The 20,783-nt window shown below is 45.9% G+C and overlaps 1 protein-coding gene across 1 annotated transcript; it reads left to right on the top strand.

The window, feature by feature from the left end:
- Positions 1-4,942: 4,942 nt before the first annotated feature.
- OAZ2 (ornithine decarboxylase antizyme 2) lies at positions 4,943-18,601 on the top strand. The gene is given in 6 exon segments (XM_036735475.1): positions 4,943-5,194; positions 14,513-14,588; positions 14,590-14,670; positions 15,959-16,134; positions 16,994-17,079; positions 17,285-18,601. Coding segments are annotated over 6 exon segments (570 nt in total). The 5' UTR covers positions 4,943-5,174; the 3' UTR covers positions 17,416-18,601.
- Positions 18,602-20,783: the final 2,182 nt, after the last annotated feature.

Here is a 20,783-nt window from a genome sequence, read left to right as displayed (position 1 = left end):
TATGATAAATATTAATAGTGTGAAGTGACAGAAGTGAGTTTGGAGGAGGGCGAGATCTCTTTTGGTTGGCATTGGAGGGTAGAGGGAATTTGGAAAGACTAAAAGATAAAGATCCTATCTAAGACAAGTCCTAGATACCTTCAACTAGGAGCACATATTAGAATGAGACTCAGCTAGGATTGCTAACTATGCATATTTATAATTTCAATATAGTGAACTGAAAAGAACACTACACTAGGAAGAAAGCGATGTGGGTTCTAGTCCCTCCTTTACTACTTACTATAGGGGTTTTTTACCTTTTTTGTGTTATGTCCCCATCTCATAATTTTTAAAAAAAATTCTTTAGGAAGAAATAACTTTAGGAAATGCTAAATTTCAGTAGGAGATTTGCAACAGTAAAGATGTAATTATTTTCCCATCTAAGTTCATAGACTTTCTGAAATCTGCAGACATCTTGGGGTTTTGTGAAGTCTTAGTTAAGAACCTCTGACTTACCTGATGCCTGTGACCTTGCACAAGTCACAACCTTACTTCATTTACAAAACTGGGATGATAATTTTACCTACTTAAAAGAAAGCTAGCACCCTGTTAGCAAAAGATTTCATAGTTATGAATATTTCTGATATTAGAAGGCTCCTGGGCAATGAAGTAGATTTGGTCAGCTTAAAATCAATGCTACTGGCTATGGAGGCATTATGTAATAGCAGATTTGGAGCCAGAGGGCCTGGGCAGGTCATTTCACATCTCTGGGCCTGTTCTTCACCAGTTAAGTGGGGACCTCTCAAAGGTCCTTTCCAGCTCTAATCCTATGACTTTAATCTAATTTTCTTGATAGCACCAATGTCCTCTTTTCCTGGCTATATCCCTGGTGTGGCTTACCAGGAGATGGAGTGGGTGATGAAGTTCAGGGGGAGAGCAGCCTAGACACCATTCCACCATTCTCCAAAGGGCTTTAGCTTCATCTCTATAGCCAATCCAAGGCAAGCACATCATAAACACACGCATACCTTGGATGGATATTTCTGAGGGCTCTTTCCATAATGGCCCTGGGGCAGCAGGAAGGGCAGTAGGTCGTGGGAAAGACTCCTGGGCTCCTCCCCCACAACCCACACTGAAGTCCAGGCTCCACCCCACCCACTTCTGCCCCCTCTCTTTCTATGACTTCCCCTCCTCCCACCTCAACTCTTGCCAGAAGAGGAAACGAAGAACAATGCGGCAGATCAGAGAGTGGGCACTGGGCCCACTGTTCTGGACCAGTTTTGGGGAGGAGAATGGACTTTGACTGTTGGCTCCCCTCCATTCTCAGTCAGCTAGACCTACCCCTTGGCTACCCTTCTGGCTGACCATTCTCACAGGTTGTGCTCCTTTCCTTTCATCTTATGGCTATGATCAGTTTCACTTCTCTTTTTTGGATTCTGTGCATTCAATTCTTGGCAACTGGCAGTTTCCCTTCTTCCTCATTTCTTCCCTACATATGCTTCCCTTCTGGGATATATAATGCCTTCCTATTCCCCTCCTTGAGAATCTGTAGATAAGGGAAGGGTGACTGCTTTGGTGCTCTCAGGATCAAAGTCAGGGAATCCTTGGCCTTGAGTGAGGGGAAAGAACTAGTCCTGAGTCTGCTGAGACAAGAACCTCAAGTACAGAGGCTTCATCTCCCTTCTCCAGAAGATCAACTTGGTAGAAGGGGAAGGGGAAGGGACTATTCTCAAGGGAACACAAAGGAATCTCCAGCCTACTTTTCAGCTTCCTAGGGCTGGGAGACTGGTGGGAACCACAGCTTTTGTTTTTCCTTTTGGACTGAAATAATGGTCTAGCTGAACCGGAACACCTTCTCCCCTACCCCAAAAATATATACTCTCAATTCCAAGGCTTCCTGCCCCACAACCCTCAGGACACTTCCTGTCCTATGGGCCTGGGGGTGGGGTTCCCCAGGAATCTGGCCACTTTTGAAAGCCAGGCTACTTCCTGACCCTGCTTCCATAGTCAGGGAGAGTAGTAAGCAGGGGAATTAGAGCTGGACTCCAAGCAGCTAGCTAGTTACTTTCTAGGGGGCAAATGGGAACATTTTAGATCATTTGTGTCCCTATTATGGGGGCCCTAAGAAGTGGATAAGCCTCTCTAATCCCTATCTCTTGCCCTTTGGCAACAAGTCATGAGTTCCCTACTCCCCTAAGGTCAGAATCATAGTCACTTGTATAGGCTTCAAATTTTCTAGACACAGACTTGGCGTGTGGGAAAAAAATCAAATGGTTTGCTACTAAAAGCAACACCCAGTGACTTTCTTGGCCCTTGGGTACCCTTCATTTTTCCAATTTCTTGGGTTCCATTTTTACCCCCCAAAAATGACATGAAGTATCTCTGTCTTATCTCTCACAAGAGGCCAGGAATCTGCCAAATCTTTTACAATACTTATATTTGCTAAGTCTTACATTGTTTCTTAATTGCTTCACAGGAGGAAATGTCTTCCCTTGAAGGGAGAGACCATATCAAACTGCTTCTGTATCCCTCATAGTAAGTTCCTAATAAGTGTTTCTTGATTGGACTGCCTGAAAACACAGAGATTGAATCCTTGAGGTTGGTGAGTTACTTTCTTAGTCAATTATGAGGTTACAAAGAGACTTTCCTCACGGGCCTTTGAGATCTTTCAGGCTCAGGCTGTTAGATGCCCAGGACTTAGAAGGTCACAAAGTCATAAGATGTAGAATTCTTAAAGACCTTAGAGATTTTCTAGGTCTCTTCCTTTCTTCCCCTTTTGTCCAGACCTGTGACTTCATGTAAGGACCTCCTTGTGTAGAAACTCCTTTGAGTAATATAGACTCCGCAACCTACAGTCTTAGGGAGCTGACTGAAGCCCAAGAGATTAACTGATTACACAGGCTCATGAGTCAGAGGCATCACTTGAACTTTACTCCAAAGCCAGCTCCCTATTCACTACAACACCCTGTTTATCCCTGTCATATTACAATTGGGGAAACTAAGGCACAGAAGGCTGAAGTGATTTTCAGGGAAGTAGAAAGTAGCAGAGAGCTGAGATCTGAACCCATGTCTTCTGCCTCCAAATTTAGTGCTTTTCCACACTACACTGTTTCTAATGAGCAAGACCGACAGACTCAAGGGTCCAACCAGCTTCATTGTCCTGATACAAAGTTCATCCCTGACAACTCAACTAGTTTGAACTTTGATGTGCAGGCTGGGGCAGGTTAGAAGGGAGGCTAGAAATAATTTTTGAGGGAGCCCAGTGTCTTGGATGAGCCAAGCCCTGCCCTACCCTGCTCTGTAAACTTTACTAATACTCTGGCGTGATTTACTGCTTTAGCTGGAGTGTATGAGGTGTTCAGGGAGGACTAGCACCACTGGTGTGAGAGGACTTACAGAGTCCTTTTCAGGGCCGCTCATCCACCTTTAGTGTTCATCTTCACCCAGGTCACACCTGTGGCTTCAAGAAGCTGTAGCATGCCCAGCAGCCACTCCCCAGCAAACAGTTGGCAGACCGGCTAAACCAGGCTGAGAGTAACTGACAGGCCTCAAACCCCTGGATGAGCTGGGGGGATGTCCACCCCACGCATGTGAAGACTTCCCCCATGGATGAGGACAATTTGTTCCAACAGCCCAAGCAGGTGGGGTGCTTGGAGCTTGGTAAGACACTGAAGATGCCAGGGTCATCCATCACATCCTGGGTCATTGCCACTTCTGTCTTACCAAGAGAGAGCGGGGCTTTGCATAACTTTGCCTCACTTAAATCCAGTTCACCCCAAAGTCAAGATATCTCCCCATGATGTCACTGGTCCTCTTTGCAAAGACCAACAAGGGTTTTAGAGCTAGGAAAAGCCTAGGTAGGCACCTCTAACCATTTCCACCTTCCCCCACCCCTTCAAAAACCTTAGATTGTGACTAGTGCATAAATTAATTCAATGCGAAGTTATACATGACAGTTATATGAGATTCCATGCCGTCTTGGGGAGGGAGGGGGGAGGGAGGGGAGAAAATCTGGAACTCAAAACTATGTAGAACCGTGTATGGCAAACTAAAAATAAATAAATAAATTTAATAAAAAAAAAAGATTGACACTCCCCTCTAAAAATAAAACAACAAAAAAACCCCTTAGATTGTTTGGGAAATGGAGTAATTGTGACCTCGGACAATTATGACAGGGGGTGATTATGATCTGCTGTGACTTTAAATCTAAGGCAATTGTGACATCGGACAATTGTGAGCTGAGGTAATTGTAATTTAGAGCGTTGTCTGTGGTGACTGACCTGGAGGGATTAGGAAGTGAAGTGACTGATTTGGAGCGGCTTGTGATGGGCAGTGATTATGACCTGGAGTGGACTGGCAGTCAAAAGACCTGAGTTCGAATCCTAGCTCGACGACTTATTAGCTTGGGTGACCCTGAACAAGTCAAGTCTCTGCGGGCCTCAGTTTCCTCGTCTGTACAAGAGGGGGAAGGGAGTGGGTGGGTGGACTCCCGGGCTCTGACACTCTGGAGCACGCCCTGACGGCGGCCGGAGGGGGAGGGGAAGACGGAGGTGGGGGCGGAGGAGGACCTGCTCGGGCTGTGTTTTTTAGACTAGCCTTCTATCCCCCTGCGGGCTGACCCCCAGATCACGACGTGAAGCCCGGGTTTTGTGGCGGTAGGGGTGGTGCCTATGGTTCCCTCAGGAAACAGAAACAGAAACAGAAACAAAAATACATCACCTCCTTCGGGCCTCTCCCGACCCAAAGCTGAGATACGCCACCGGCACGTCAGGGGGGGAAGCCCCGATGCGCCGATCCCTGCTGCGCCTGCGCGCAGGAGGGGTGGTGCTTTGCCCTTTGTTGTGGGGCCCCAGTTTCCCAGGACACCGTGCGGCGGGAGCGGGGGTGGGGCTATGCAGATTAGGAGGCTCGGGGGCGGGGCGGTTGCAGCAGCAGCGGCGGTGGTGGCGGTGGAGGCCGGGGAGGGTCAGTTGGAGGGAGGCACTCGCTGAGGCAGCAGGAGGTTTTCGGCCCGAGGACCCTAAAGGGACTTTAGCCCGCAGTGACTGGCCCCGCGCCTGACCCACTGTTGCTCACTTACCTACTCGTCCACCCACTCACCCCGCTCCCAGCGGCGGTGGCAGCGGCGGCGGCAGCGGCATCGGCATCGGCATCGGCGCCACCTCCTCCTCTCACCCTGAGCATAGCAGCCGAGGATGATAAACACCCAGGACAGGTAACGGGCCTGGCCCCGGCTCCCAGCCCCCTGGGTCCTTGCAGCCCTCCGACGGCCCTGTCCCTTTCCCTCCCCTCCCCTCAGACCAGGCCCTATCCCTCCCCCTCCCTCCTCCCCCTCCTCCTGCAGATCGGCCCCATCCATTTCCCTTCCCCCAACTGGATCTGTCCCTCCTAAGCCTCCTTCCTCCGTGGGTCACCCCGGGACCTGGCTCATCTCACCCCCTTTCCCCAATTAGGCATCATCCCTCTCAACTAGGCACATCCCGTCCATTCCTAACCATTAAATTGAGCCCCATTCTCCCCTCCCCCCCAAACTAGGCCCCATCTCCCCAGCAAGGGTTCCCACTCTTCCCTTTTCCCATTCTAAAGCTATCCTCTTCCCATATTTCTACCTTTCCCCCCAAAGTCCCCCGTACCCCCAATTAGTTCCATCCCTCCCTTCAAGGCTACACAGCTCTGTGCTTTCCTGCTTCTTAACAGGTCCCCATCCCTACCTCCCCCCCCCCAGAAAAAAACAACACAAAAATAGAAAACACCAAACAGGCCTTTCCCTACCAGGCCCCGGTCCTTCTTTCCTCTCCCTAAATTTGACCCCTCTCCCCTTAAAGTTGCTTCTGCCCTTGTATTCTCTTCCCTTTATCATGTCCTATATCCCTCCTCCCTCTAAACTAGGTTCTATCCCTAGCTCTTAGCATTGGATCCCATTTTACCCATTCATTCTTTCAAATGAATTAGGCCCTGGCTTGCTCCCCCATTCCTTCTAATTGAGACCAACCATTCTTATACTGGGCTTTTTCACTTCCATTGTCCACTTCTCTCCCTTCCATCCCCCTACCTACAGCTCTTTTCCTTTAAACTTAATTCCAGCTTTCTTACCTGTCCTCCAATCAGGACCGACCTTCTGTTCTCTCTCCAAATACTGGGTCCCTTCAAACAAAGTCCTCTAACAACTGAACTCTTATGCCCTACGCCTATTTCTACTTTTTCAAAATTAGATCCTTGTTTTCTCACTAAACCAACCCCAATCCTCCTAAAGCCATGTGCCATTTCTCTCCCCAAACGTGGCTTATAGCATCTACCTAAATGTTTCTCCCTGACCACCTCCCTCACATGTATAGCAGAAATCTTAAAATGAGTCCCCGACAGACCCGGTAATTTGGTTCCTACCCATCTTAAGTCATAGCTCCTTAGTTCTACACAAACTGGACTCTGGTTGCCTCTCTCCACACTAAACTTGTCCCATTTGCCATCTCTGCCCAGATCTCCTCTCTTAAAGGATTCCTTTTGCACCCTTAAACTTGGCACTTTCCACTCAAAATCAAACTTCTTGTTTTCCCAATCTGTTTCTAGAATAGGCCTCAGAACTTAAGCTTTCAACTCGGCCTTATTCTTCCTTAAACTGATTCAGTCCCCCAAGGCCCATTTTACATTAGATTTGAGCTCACCTCCCAAACAGCATGTAATTTCTTTATTTAAATCAGGCCTTAACCAAACCTCTCCTTCAAACTGGATCTTTGCACTCTTCCCCACCCAAACTGGTTCTAACCTTCCCATATCCACACTGCCCCTATTTCATATTTCCTACCACTTTAGTCTGATCCTCTAGACTTCTTAGTTGGTCTCAACCCTTTGCTCACTGCCAGCCTTTTGTTCCTGTTTTATTTTAGGTTGCTTCACCTGTAGCAGGTCTCCTACACCATTCAAGGGTTCTTTCTTCTTCTTCTTCAGGACTTATTTGTTCCTTTTCAGAATGATGTACAAAAAACATCTCTTGAAACTTTCTTCAGATTTTTTAGCTACCTTTTCTCCTATTTTCATTCAGCCTCCCAGCCTAGCACACTCCTACCCATTTCCTTGCCACCTGAAGAAACAAAGCTTGTTGATGTTTTCTGGTTTTCAGACCAGTTTGTCCCATCAGCTGCCTCTGGCCTCCTTCTGCTCACATACTGTTGTTTTGTTCTTCAGCTTCTTTCCTACCTCTCTTTATCCTTTGGCTTTCATCTCTTCATCCATTTTCCCAGAGAGGCTGAGAGGAGGCTTGATGGCCAATTAAGAACCTGGGATACCTCTCTAAAGGATGGTGGAGGTTGAGTTGGTGTGTTAGTGTGAGAGAAGCAGAAGGTGAAAAGTGAGGGAGAAAACTACCCCCCTTTAGGGATGAAGGGAAGTAGGGGAATCCTGCAGGGCTCTGAGGACCCAGGACACTTCTAAAAGGTGGTGGAGGCTGAGCTGCTGGCATGTCAGTGTCAGAGAAGCAAAAGGTCAAATAGTGTCTCCTTCTCCAGGGATGGACAGAAGTGCGGGAACCTACAAGACTCTCAAGTCCTGTTTAGGATTTGACTGACCAGCTTTCCTATGTGTAGAACCTTAGGTGTTGAGGACAATGTTTTAGTGAAGGCTGGGAGACTGTGTGGCCTTTTGGGGCCCTTCACTGACTCTCTACACTGGTGAGAGACTAAACTTTTCCAAGGTGAGACCTGTAGGAATAAAGGGGCTTTGGGAAGCATTGAGGAGGTGCCACAGACTAAGGTCTCACACTCAGTGTTGTGTCACTACTTTTATGACCTTGGACAATTTATCTTTCTGGGCCTCAGTTGCTTCATTTGTCAGAAGAGATAGTACTAGATTATATTTAAGGACCCTTTTGATGCTGTGTGCTGATGGTGATCTAAGAGGTTGGATGTATAAAAGACAAGGAGCCTGGAGGCTAAACGAGAGCCTAGGTTTAGATTAGGCTCACCCACTGTCACCTAGGAGTTAGGTGTGTGTATATTGGAGAAGAGGGTGTCTCATTGCTCTCAAATATGACAGTTATGTATCTGTAGCTTTTCTACAAGTCTCTTCTGGCCCACCCCTTTTTTTCTAAAAGGAATTCTGATAGAGTACAAACTAGGGATTCCGATAAGAGCCGGATACTCTTCCCAGTCAGTGTTCTTGGTGTTTGGTATCCACTGAGAGTGCTGGCTGGGAGATGAACTCCCATTGGGGGTGGGGAGGGATGGGATTTCTGGCTGGCTTGACCCCTATGAAAAACCCAGGAGGTGGAGGTTAGGTTTCCTGGAAGAAGTTGCAGGGCAGCCTGTGTTGTGTTTTGAAAACAAGACTTTTCCTTTTCCTTTCCTGTCTGATTGGTGCTCACGAAATGTCAGAATTCCTGTTCTTACAGGGGAAAGAGGCACAGGTATATAATTTAATCCAACAAACGTTTATTAAGTGCCTATTGTGTGCTTTTTGGATATAATTTAAACTTGAGCAAATCTGTGTCTGCATCAGGTTAGGTAGGAGTCTTCCTTGACTGTGGAGGACTTGGTATCTGGTCGACAAGAGTGAGTTTAGTTCAGATGGCAGTTACATTTATCATGCAGGGTGAGTGCATGACGAGACTAGTTGTGATTTGGGTGTAAAAGGTCCCAAGTTTCTCCATCTGTACAATGAAGCCTTGTCCTGGTGGGAACCTTGTTAAATTGTTTTGTGTGGCCTTTGGAGGGAGGGAGGGATAGGGCCAAATCAACTGCCTCACAAAAATCTTCACTGAATGGCTTCTTGGGAAATACAAGCCTTCTGAAAAAAGGGAAGTTTGCCTCCCTTTTTTCTTCCGGGCACTGCAACCTTGCTGGAAGCAGGAACTTTGCTCTTCTAGTGTTTGCCTTCAAGGTCATCCCCTTAAGAGATTCAATCCTGGAACTGTCAAGAAGCCCCTCAAATTGGAGGTGCACTTCAGAAAACTGTGTGAGTTATTAATAGCATTTCCCACTTTGCCAATGAATCCAAATTTAGCTTCTGAGAGCTGCTCAGTAATATATAAAGGGGAGTGGGATGGGGGTGGGGTAGATATTATTAATTTGTACTTCTTTAAAAACAGCAACAGTAATTCATACCTTCTTAAGCTGCTTTGAGGTTGGTTCTGTGGTTCAGAAGGTTCTGAAGTCTTTTTTAAAGGTATAGTCCAGAAATTATTTAGTAGGTGGGTGTGAAATGTTACTAGATAGGAATGGGCTATGTAAAAATTTTCTCTTAGCAACAGAATGATAAAAGGCTTTGTATGAAATATAGCCACCTTAAAAAAATCTTCTAGGCCTTCGGTGCTATGTAAACAATGAAGTAATTCCATCCAGGGACCTGGGAAAGGAGCTTGGGGCCAAGAGCTTGTGTTGCTTATGTCACAGTAAACCACAGTTAGGCAGGATCAAGTGAAATCAAGTTCCTCTTTGGGGTCCTAATTACCTGCTGTCTTTTGACAATATTTGTGACTACTTTCTGCAAAAGATGTGAGATAGCAAGCAGCTTCAATTAGGGGCATTTCTTTCCTCAGGGAAATAACCCTTGTCAGGAGCAAGGTCTAGTTAGCAATGCACAGAAATCCTTCTTTAGCTGTCACCACAAATAGATTTCACAGAGAGAATCAAACCCTAGTTTTGCTTTGGAGCTGTGATTGCTCTGGGAGTGATGTCATGGTTTTCCTCCACAACAGTGCTTAGCATGCAGGCTTCTTTGGAACAGAGTAGCTTTGGTGAAATGACTTAGGCTTGGCTTCTGCCCAAGGACCCTTTCTCATTTGCAAGGGAAATTGGCAAAAAGCACTTTAATTGTGGTGCCCCTTTCCTAACAGTAGCGGTCACATTCTCCATCTCTCCCCTTCCTTCTGTTACTCTTTGCTGGGCTGGATAGTAACCTTAGATATGTTTGTCCTTACTCTGTCTTGGGACCAGTGATTGGAGGAGGCAACCCTGGTCTCAATGTAAAAATAGCCTAAGTGAAGGGAATCTTGGAAAATGGGGGAAAGTCACTTCGATAGATCCCAGGAATATGGGTGTGTGGGAGCCATATGCCCAAGAGATTCTGGAGGGAGAATGAACAATACCGGGAATGATGATGTATTCTTTTTTCCCATTTGACATGGCACCTGACTGCCAGGGTCATCCAGCCTTTCTGTGGCAAGTAATGGAAACCTCAAAAGAAGAGGTACTGCTTTACCCAATAAAGGGCAAATAAATCATTGGGCATTTGGAATTGAGTATTATACTGTTTGAGATATAGCTGAATAGAAGTTAGCTCTAGAATGAATTCCATATCATGACATTGTGTCACACCAACAATGCTGTTTATGCCTTTTGTGTGGGTACACCTTGCTTTAAGGAAAACTGAAATATAAAAATTTAGGCTGACATAAAGTAAATTTAGGGGTTAATCTTTCATGTAACAAAGGATTCTTTGCTTTATTAAGAGTGATTTACTGTGTGACTGTGTTTAAATAGCAAACTTAGAGCATTTGAAATCCAGCACAATTTGAATTGCACCAATATGATTTATACATGACTTTCCCCAGGAATGCATTAAATAAAGTTAGTTTCTGTAGCCAGGCTATAAAATAGCATAACCTGTGCTCCTCAGAGGACCATGCAGACACACTTTGAATAAAAGCTGCCAGGATGTGGTACCAGAGTAGCATTCCCAAGGAGTATTTCTCAGGATACAGCCAACTGTAATTGGGAAACTAAAAGGGTGGTAACCAGTGGGCCATCATCTCCCAACTTCCTTCCAGGTTAATGGTTGAATTATAGATGCCTCCTGATGCCCGTTTCCAGAGGCTTTTTGTTTTGTCTAATGGTGCCTCCAAAAATTTGGTGGGCTTAACTGGGGGTTTAAGTTTAGGCTGATAAATTTGGCCTTTAATCCCCTTGATCTTTTCTGCCTCATGATTTGAGCCTCTCCAATCACCCTTTCTGTGGTAAAGATTAAAACCCTCACAGTGGAGCAAGCAGGATGTAAGTGGGGATTGGAAAAGGCTGAACTTTAGGCCAATTAGAAGCAGGACTCAACATGTGTGAAATCTAACCAGGTATGAATTTTGTGAAGGGCAGCATTCCTGTATTCAGGAATCACAATTCATGCTATACAGAAGTCCCTCTTGTCCATATTGGGGTTCACTTTTTATGGTGGGATTGGGTTAGGCAGTATTTCTTACCACAACTGTCTTTGGAACACTATAGTTAATTATGGCAGAAAAAAAGGATTGTGGGGTGCCTTCATGACCTTAAGTTTTTGTTCTGCTACTGAGTTTAATTACAGCACAAGTCTATTTTAGGAATGAAAATAGTTTTTGAAAGAGAAGCAGTTCACAGTCAGTGGGGGATGAAAGAGACTTAACTATTGATTAATTGTGATCCTTCATTTTGTAGTTCATCCAAAACATAGTTGTTTCTCTTAAGAAACTGGAAATGGCTTTGGTGTGGAGGCCTGAAATGGTTTTTTCCAGATTGGCTTTCTGGAGAGATCTCGGAAATTTGTGTAGACTGTGTGGGGAAGGAGAGAAAAATCTCCAGCATAGTTCTCAGCCATCTTCAAGTTGCAGTAAGAAAAGTGAACTAAATTACTTGTTATCATGGTATAAACTTATTTGAAGAGTAGAGAATTCAAAAAACCAAAGGACAAAAAGGGACTATTGAACCTAAAAAGGTTCATTCTTATACTGACCCTGTTGTTACCATCATTTGTCAATCAAACTTCTGAACGTTGAGAACCAAACCTTGTGGCTGAGCCTGTGGGTTAGTGGGGCCTGTGCCATTCAGGTTAGCCCAGGAAAGGGTTTCTGCCATTTAGAGGGAACAGGAAGGATCTCTGGGACGATTCTTTTGGGCTGAGTTTACTCATCTGTAAAGTAAGAGGATTGGAATAGCTGACCTTTGGTGTCCCTTCCAGTTTTAAAGCTATAATGCTGTTGGTATAGATTACCTACTCAATGATTTTTGAGGAAAAGTCTCTTGAAGGTGGGGATCTGGACAAGTTTCATGTTACCTCTCTGAGCTTGTTTTTTCAAATGTAAAATTAGAGGTTGAGATTTTATGATGTTAGATTCCTTCCAGCTTGAAATTCTACAAAGAACTCCATAATCTTGGGCCTCTTCTGAAAAAAAAAAGGTTACCTTTTTTAATATCTGTCTTAATATACCCCTAATCCAGGTTGCCAACATCAGTTGCTTTCTCTAGAGTGGGACAGATAAACGTACATGCCATTCCTATGGGCCTTTTCAGTTTAGTAAGAGGTGGTTCCTTAGGAATAGCAAACGATCACATATTGTGGGGGCTAGATCATGGATTCTTAGAAGTCATCTAGTCCAACCCTCTCATTTTACAGCCAAACCAAGAGGTCCAGTGACTGCTCAGCCCCACAGGTTAGTTAAGTAGCCCAGGTGGGGTTTGAATTAGGTCCTCTGATTGCAAATCCAGCTTTGTGCTGCATTAGGCTGCCAGAGCAGGAAAATTATTCTATCATTCTGTCCCTTAAAACAGTGGCTCCACCTGGAAGGAATCACATTATCCCAGTGACCTCAAGGGAAAACAGCCATGTTCTTGAGAACAGTTTGTAGCAAAGTGCTTTGCCATGCCTTTTCTGGCCTGGGGTTCGGCTGTATTCTGGGTTGGGGTCTGGTTTGAATGAAGGATGATTTCCTGGAGAGGCTGATGTTGCAAACATTGCCTTTTGTTCATTGATATCTGTCAGTCTAGTACCTTTTACAGTTACGTTTCCCAGATGTATTTCTGCCCTTCAGTTTGATTTCTGAGGTCTTGGACTTCTTGAGTCAGGCTGTATTGTTGAAGGCTTTAGAATTTGGTCTCCTATTTTCTTAGGCCAAGTTGGAATGTGGCCCTGCTGGTAGTGATCACAAGAAAAAAAGCCACTCACTACTTGAGGCTTCCACCAGCACTTGGAATGTTGGGAACTGAGGGACCATTTCCAGAGTGTGGAACTAATGCAAAGACCTGACTGGATCATGCAGTTTAAAGTGAGGCAGAAGGCACTACGAGAAACTCTCCCTTTGTTCCCATGAATTGGTTAGCATTTTCATGTCATAGTCCCTTATGGCTGCTGCCCCTATAGGCACTTGTGCTTAGGAAGTGGGTGTTGGGTACAGGAAGACAGACAGACCAGTGGTCAGGTGGCACATACATGTACAGGAGAACCTGTCCTGTGCTTGACTTGACGACCACTGGCTTTGAGGCAAGCTGTGGACAGAAGGAGCCATCTAGCTGGCCATGAAAGAAGCAACTGGGCTCGTTCTGGGGCCATTTCATCAGGAGTCTTGGATATGCCCTTTGTGTATCATTAGAAGAGAGCGACTCCTCCAGACAACTTCTGCCTTTGATAAGCCTGTGAACTGGCATGCTGTAGCATTCCTTCCTTCCTATTTAGCCATCCTTTAATAACTCCCATTAAACTTGTGCTTTAATGTTTATAAAGCTACTTTCTCATAAATAATCCTGTGAGGTAGGTGGTACAAGTATTTATTAATACCTTGTTTTACAAATGGGGAAACTGAAATGCAGAAAAGTTAAGTAACAGCTGTGCTCACACAGCTTTTAAGCTATAGAGCCAGGATTTGAACCCAGGTCTCCTGATTCAAAATTTCCAATATTTGCATTATATTCAACTGTCTTTGTGTGTGTGTGTGTGTGTGTAGGTGTAGTCTTCATCTTAAACTAGACTGGACTCCACTGGCACCACCATAGTCATCCTTAGTTCCACCACTGTTGCATACTCTCAGCCAAAATTTGGTAGAGGAGTAAGAGTGAACCCAGGTCTCTGTAGAAAACCTTGGTGATGCATCAAATGCCTTATGTGGAGCAGTTAGGCTTTTAAGTTCAGCTTTTAGTAGTTTTGATTTGGCTTTTGGACTTCTGAGTGATTTGAGCAAGTGATTTCTCTTTTTTCTTACCTCTTGTTCTTCTGGCTTAGGTGAGGAGGCTTGGTAATGATGAGTACTTAGGTCTTCCTTGGTTCCTGTTTTCTCGTGATCCCATATTCCTCTTAACTCCAGCAGGGACCTGCCATTTGTAGTCTTTGTGGCCTGTATTGGGTAATAACACTTAAGCAGGCAGGGGGATTGTAATCCCTTCTTTCTTGAGCATGCTAGGCCTGCCATCTTCAGTTCTGTGTCTGCCATGCAAGAGGCAGGATCAAGTTCCTCTTGAAAGCTGGCTGCCCCTTTGAGAAGTCTATTTGTAGATGTTTGTTTATCAGAGATGTGAGCTCTTCTGGTCAGGCATCTCCAGCCAGTCTCCCTTGGCAGTGTTCCAGGCTTTCCTGGGGCCTCCCTTCTCCTCCACAGGAAGGCTGGCTTCCTCAAGTCTCCCCTCCCCCCCAAGAAAACGGAAGTAGGGCTGGCAACCAGGGTGAAGCAATGAAGACAATAGCTTAGTTTGACTTAAAATTTTAAGTATGAGAGCACTATTTTCAGGGGCTGGATAATAGTAAGGCAGGGTGTCAGGTAAATCTTTGAGCTAACCTTATGTCTCTCTCCACCTCTTCTCTCTTCCAGTAATATTTTACCTTTGAGTAACTGTCCCCAGCTTCAGTGCTGCAGGCACATTGTTCCAGGGCCTCTGTGGTGCTCCTGATGCCCCTCACCCACTGTCAAAGATCCCCGGTGGGCGAGGGGGCGGCAGGGATCCTTCTCTCTCAGCTCTAATATATAAGGTAAGGGAGCTTATGGGGAAGTGAGCTGGGAGGGATTGCGTCCAGGGGCTGCTTGCATGCTCTCAACAAGGTTAAAGATTCTTTTCAGGGCTGGAACCACATCCACAAAGTCTATTTCATTAGAACTGAATAAGGCAAGGAAGAGGTTAACGTCCATGGTAGTTGGTGGCTAGGTTGAGTATATTGGCTGCTATAGAGGTAGGAATATTGATCCTCAGGCTAAGGAGAATTTGTGTTGGGTCAGTTCAGTTGTAAGGAGATCTCCAAAAGTGGAAGGCTGTTAAATGGGCTCCCTTAAATGTCTTTTCCAGCCTTGTTCACTTTCAAATCCTGTGCACACCTTGCTCAGTTAAGAGGCCTAGTGCTTGATGCCATCTTTCCAGTGTTTACTAACCAACACTTTAGAATGGGGTATCAAGGACTGGTTGGTGAGGTGAGAGTGCGTTCCCTTCTAGAACTTACCTGCTTTTCCTGAAAGAAAACCAAGGCCAAGGGAGGGATCTAATAGGTTGTGTAAGGGCTACAGGCCCAGGTTAAGCCCAGTTGACCCCAGGTCAACCAAAACGGAAATGAATCCAGGGAAACCTTGTAGCTTTCTGTTAGTCTGCCTTGGACATTTTGGTGTTTCCATTGCAAGGATCTGATTAATAGTGAGTTCTGTTCTTCACAGCTCTGTCATTTCCTGGGCTTGGATATCTACTTTAGTACCATCCCATTTTCAAGAATTTGGTGTGCTGAGCTAATGTATTAGCCTTAGGCTCCCTCCTTCAAGAACTGAAGCCTGGGGCTATGTTTGGCTATTTTCTGAGCATGGGAAGACTGAAAGGTTGTTCTCAGCAGCAGAAGGCTGGGTGATAGCACGGGTCTGGGGGATCTCTGGATGAGCGTAGTCATAGCACTTCTCTTTAGCAATCTTGTGGATCCTAGGCTGCAGTCTGCTGTGAGCCTTAGGTTAGAAGTATCCTGAGACCACCACCGGAGAGACCCCAGTCAAGGCAGGACATCATTAACCTGTACTCTACCCTGATTGTCCTGCTGTGGAGGTTCTCCCAAAAGTTTCTAGCTCTGTCTCCCCAATGGGAAGCAGTTGGCTAGACTGAGGGACTAAGCAACAGCTTAATTTGGATTATGCATAGCTTTTCTTTCAAACTAACCCTTGTACTTGGTATTCTACTTAAAATTAGGCCAGGATGACCTCTCAGTAAATATTTGTTGTAGAGGATGTTGGAAGGATAGTGTGGCCCTGGGATAGCAGCTACCTTGCCCTCTTTCCCAATGTCCCTTCTAGGACGAGAAGCTCACTGTGACCCAGGACCTCCCAGTACACGATGGGAAGCCGCACATTGTCCACTTCCAGTATGAGGTCACTGAGGTGAAGGTCTCTTCCTGGGATGCAGTCCTGTCCAGCCAGAGCCTGTTTGTGGAAATCCCAGATGGGTTATTAGCTGATGGGAGCAAAGAAGGGTAAGGAGTGAGTGGCTTTCCTGCTGCTCCTTGAAAGTGATGCTGCGGGTTAGGTGGGAATCAGTTGTTCAAGGGAAGCCTGTGCGTCTGGGGCGGCTAGCCCTCTTTCTCCTGGCACTGGGCTTCTTAAACCTTTGCTGTCTGTGTTATTTCATAATAGGTCATCTTGACCCAGTAGCATAGGCCCTGTTGCAGGTTATAATTAAAGGAGATCTCATCACATTAACCAGATCCCTGCCACATGCCCTTGTGAGTTGTCTGTGATGCTGATAAGTTGATGGTACTGCTCAGAGACATTGGGTAGACCCATGGACTGGAGCTGCGGTAGCCAGGTTTCCTGCAATTGCCAAGTTGTTTAAGACAGTCCCACCTTTGCAGGGCTCCTGGTGGCCTCAGATCCTCAAACTGCTGAACTTCATCTGCAGAGGTGCTGATTTTACTTCAAAATGAAACAGATTCAACCAAGTCTTTCTTTACTTATAATAGCAGACATTTATATAGTTCTTTCATGTTGCTAAAGCACTTTATATATATAATGTCATTTGAACCTAACAACAACCCAATAGGTAGGTATTATTCCTATTTTAAAGATGAGAAAACGGAGACTCATTCATGTCATGGCAGAGGTGGGATTTAACGGGGGCCTTTCCTTCCAGACTGCCATCTCACATTCACTCTTCCCACTGTACTTCAGAAGCTGAAGCTGAGCTTCCTGAGTAAGAGTCCCCAGGGGCCTTAAAACAGGAGCCCTTCCCTAGAACCTCCATAGCTCACCAGGATAAAAACTTGAAGGCTTTAGTGAGTCCTAGGAAGTGTCGGCCTTTGGCCAAGACTAATACCCTCTGGGCATCTACTGCAGATTGTTAGCACTGCTGGAGTTTGCTGAAGAGAAGATGAAAGTGAACTATGTCTTCATCTGCTTCAGGAAGGGCCGGGAGGATAGAGGTGAGCAGCCAAAGTGGACCCAAAGACCTAGTCCCCAGTGGTGGCTAACTGGGATCCTAGCGTGCTGTACCTGGAAGACAGAATGAGTACCGTTCTGTCGTGGACATTTTGTCTTCAGTCTTCCTTTGGTATGGGCCTGGGTGGGGGTGAGGAGGAGCTCCCATTCTGCATCCCTCACTGGGGCCCCTGTGCTCTGTTTCTGCAGCTCCACTTCTGAAGACCTTCAGCTTTCTGGGCTTTGAGATCGTGCGTCCAGGCCATCCTTGTGTCCCCTCAAGGCCAGATGTGATGTTCATGGTTTACCCCCTGGACCAGAACTCATCTGATGAGGACTAGATGCAATGGAGGAGGCCACTCTGACCAGGAGCCACAGCAGGGGACTAGGGGAGGGACAGGCAGCCCTGGGGTGGAGGGGGCTCCATGCTGCCAAGGGAAGGACGCTGTAGGGCTCGAGGTGAGGGTCTCCTAATTGTGTTCTCGGAGTTGACTCATTGAAATGTGTTTTCCATAAAGAACAGTATAAACATATTATCCACATGTAATCACCAATAGTAAATGAAGATGTTTATGAACTGGCATTAGAAGCTTTTTAAACTGCGTTGTGTGGTGTACCCTAGCCTAGGGGAGAGCATTGCCTGTAGCAAGGGGCTGTCCAGCAGGCACAGGGGCAAGCCACGTGGAGGGCTGGTGGGCATCACTGTAAGGCTCTAGTTCCCCTGCTTTTGGTCTTTATTGTTTTAAAGATTTGTATATCTTTCTTTGCTCTTAGCCCATCACTTTTGGGGCCCCTTGGGGGGTGGCCCCCTGATATATCCCTTGAGATGTAGCTAAGTTTTTTTTTTTTTAAAAGACACTTCATCACAGTTCCCTCTTCATGTGGTATGTACATTTGCCTTAGAGTAAGCAACACCACCAGTGTCTGGTTTGACCCTTCTTTACAACTTAGTACTATCCTGGTTTTTGGTTAAGCAGTTTTAGTCTGTTCAGTGTTACCACTGCATTCAATAAAGGGGCATTCAAGTTCCCTTCCAGCACCAGGACTTCTATTTAGGGCCCAGGTTTCTTGGCTCTCAGTTCTTTTGCCAGCACCAGGGGTTTCCACTCCTGGCCGCTGGCCTGGGATCCTGATGTTTCCTTCCTAGGCTTGGAGAGCTAAGAAAGCAGCTCAGCCTGGGAGTAGGGAAAAACTATTCATTGGGGCTGGGTGATACTTCGGATGAAGTGACGGAGTTCTCTGCCCCCCCCCCCCCCATCCCATTCCCCAGAGCAGAGCAGGACTATAGTCCTCTGCCCTACCCAATCTGGGAAAGGTGGGAAGTAGAAGGGAGTTAAGTGGCAGAGAAGTGGCCTGCACCCTTGTTTTCACTTAACAGCTTGTTCTTGGGGAGAAGGGGAGGGAGTAAGCGAGCAGGGCGCTGGTCTGACCCATCCAAGCTGGTGAACTGGGTTGGTCCTTTTGGGGAGGGGGGGGGGGTGGTAAGAGTGTGTTGTGTTACTGTGTCAATAAACTGGTTTAAAGTTGTGGTTGCTTTCTCTTCTCTTTCCCTGCCAGTGTGATCTGCTACTGATTAATAGTGGCTCTTTTAACACTTCTGCTTAAACTAAGGTCAGAGGGCAGACTGGAACAATGAAGAACCTCTAGCTGGCTGGGAGGAGGGATAAGGGATGAGTGCATGGTTTACTACCCTGGAAACAGTAACACTTCTGCAAGAGCTGGCCTCCTGTCCTTACAGCCTAGGGTCTCCAGGGTCCTATTTATGCTTGCCAGGCTCAGGAGATTAAGGGTCCAAACACATTACTAGTGGTACCCCGGAGAAACCTGTATATACACAGTGGCTCTGGCATAACTTGAGGTGACCCTGTGGGAAATGGCTCTTTAACACCTGGCTTGCTGTACCTATGGGGATTACTGCCTAAAGGATTATCTTTAGGCAAAGCTTGAATGACTTTCTATCACTGTTAGAGATCTTCGGAAGAAAAGGTCTAAAAATGTGCCTAAAGCAGGCTTCTACTGTGATTCCTCATCTTTGGCTAATGCTTCTCATTTGACGAGAACAGTATGAACATCCTCCCCCTCTCCTGTGCCCCCAAAGCTAGGCCTAGGTGTTCTGCCAGATGTTGCTCTACGCTATCTAGCTGGAAGTGGACATACTTTGTCTTCTCACCGGATTGATATTTTTCCTCTCCATAGCTCATTTTCCGGGCCCGATGCTCATGAACAACTGCCCAGAGGTATACTGCCAGAGCAGGAACGGACTTGAAACCATTTGCTTTGACTCAGGAAGACACAGAGCTGCCTGGAGCTGAGCAAATTCACCCAAAGAAACTGAGGGCAGTGGCTATAGGGTGGGCCAGTATCAAGAGACTAGAGGGGAAGACAGGTGACTGAGAAGCTAAACTTAAACCTCAAACAAAGGAAAAGTAGGGCTATAATGCTTAAATAAGGAAATGAGGGTGGGGGAAGGGAGCAGGAGTCAGTACCACTAAGGACAGGCAGGAATTGTAGCAATGACTCAAACCTTAGGTCCTCTCCTTCCCCGAGGCAGAAGCGGGCTGGATGAGGACGATTCTCCGGAACTTTACTGCCCTCTCCTGGTGGCTCCTCCTGTAGACAGGCCTACGTAATGGAACTTTGTACACTAGGTAAGGCAATCCTTTTGAGGCAAGAATGGAGAACTTTTTTTTTTCCCTGTGAGGGCCACTGACTCAAAAAAAAAAAAAAAAATCAACCAAGGGCCACTTAAGCAATTTTGGGGAAAAAAATTTTTTTCCCTTTCCTGGAGGAAGGGATGACATTAAACTCACTTGATTTTTAAAATTATTAACAGGGTCATAAAGCTTTATTCAATATTTTAAAAATCAACTTCAATTGTAAATCATGGTCAACTAGGGGTAAGGGAGAAAGATAAATAGCCATAGAGGAAAAAACAAAAGCTGGGGGATGGGCTCACTGGAGCCTAAACTTTAGATTGAGCCACTGCCCTGTGGCTTTATAATAGTTGGCTAATCACTGTTCACAACCTTCAAGTTGCTCTTTATAGTGGATCTGAGATTGTTCTGAATGAGATACCTAGAGCATGTAAGTTATTCTTTGGGCGGCAGTGATCACTGAGTTGCCCTATGGACTAGGTATTTGTATTAGGGCAGAAGTCAGTAGACAAAGAGCTTATCTGTCCCCAAAAGTTTACAAGCCTAAATTTTGGATAGGGTTTTATAGTCCAAATTGCAGGTCCCTGTTAGCTGCGCAGGTTTATCATAAATTAGTCTTCATTGTCACAACTCTGGAGTCGGGATGTACCCAAGTACCCAAATGCCACAGCACCTTGGGGGTTGGAGCCTACAGGTGAAAAAAGGAAAGGCTGTGAAGGTAGGAGAAATTTTTGGGGTAGGAAAAGGTGAACATCTGTACTGACCCCCCCAAGCTTTGGAGGGTACCTGACACAGCCTGTCACGAACCATAAGAGGAGGCTATGAACGTGAATCAAAATGGGAGAAGAGGGGTAAGGATCCAAATGTAGGAGTGTGTGTGTGATGAAACAGGTTGGGGAACGCTAATAGCTAAGTGCAGCTCTGTGGCACACACTTGGGAGAAATAACCAGCAGCCCTCACAGGTTTGTGATTGTCTCTTAAAAAGATTTATTTCTCTTCTTGCCTGAATGTACAAAGGCAAAAAGAGTACAGTTTGTATATATATATATATATA

The sequence above is a fragment of the Trichosurus vulpecula genome, chromosome 8, assembly GCF_011100635.1.
Source record: "Trichosurus vulpecula isolate mTriVul1 chromosome 8, mTriVul1.pri, whole genome shotgun sequence".
Classification (NCBI taxonomy): domain Eukaryota; kingdom Metazoa; phylum Chordata; class Mammalia; order Diprotodontia; family Phalangeridae; genus Trichosurus; species Trichosurus vulpecula.
This window is presented reverse-complemented; position numbering and strand designations above follow the sequence as displayed.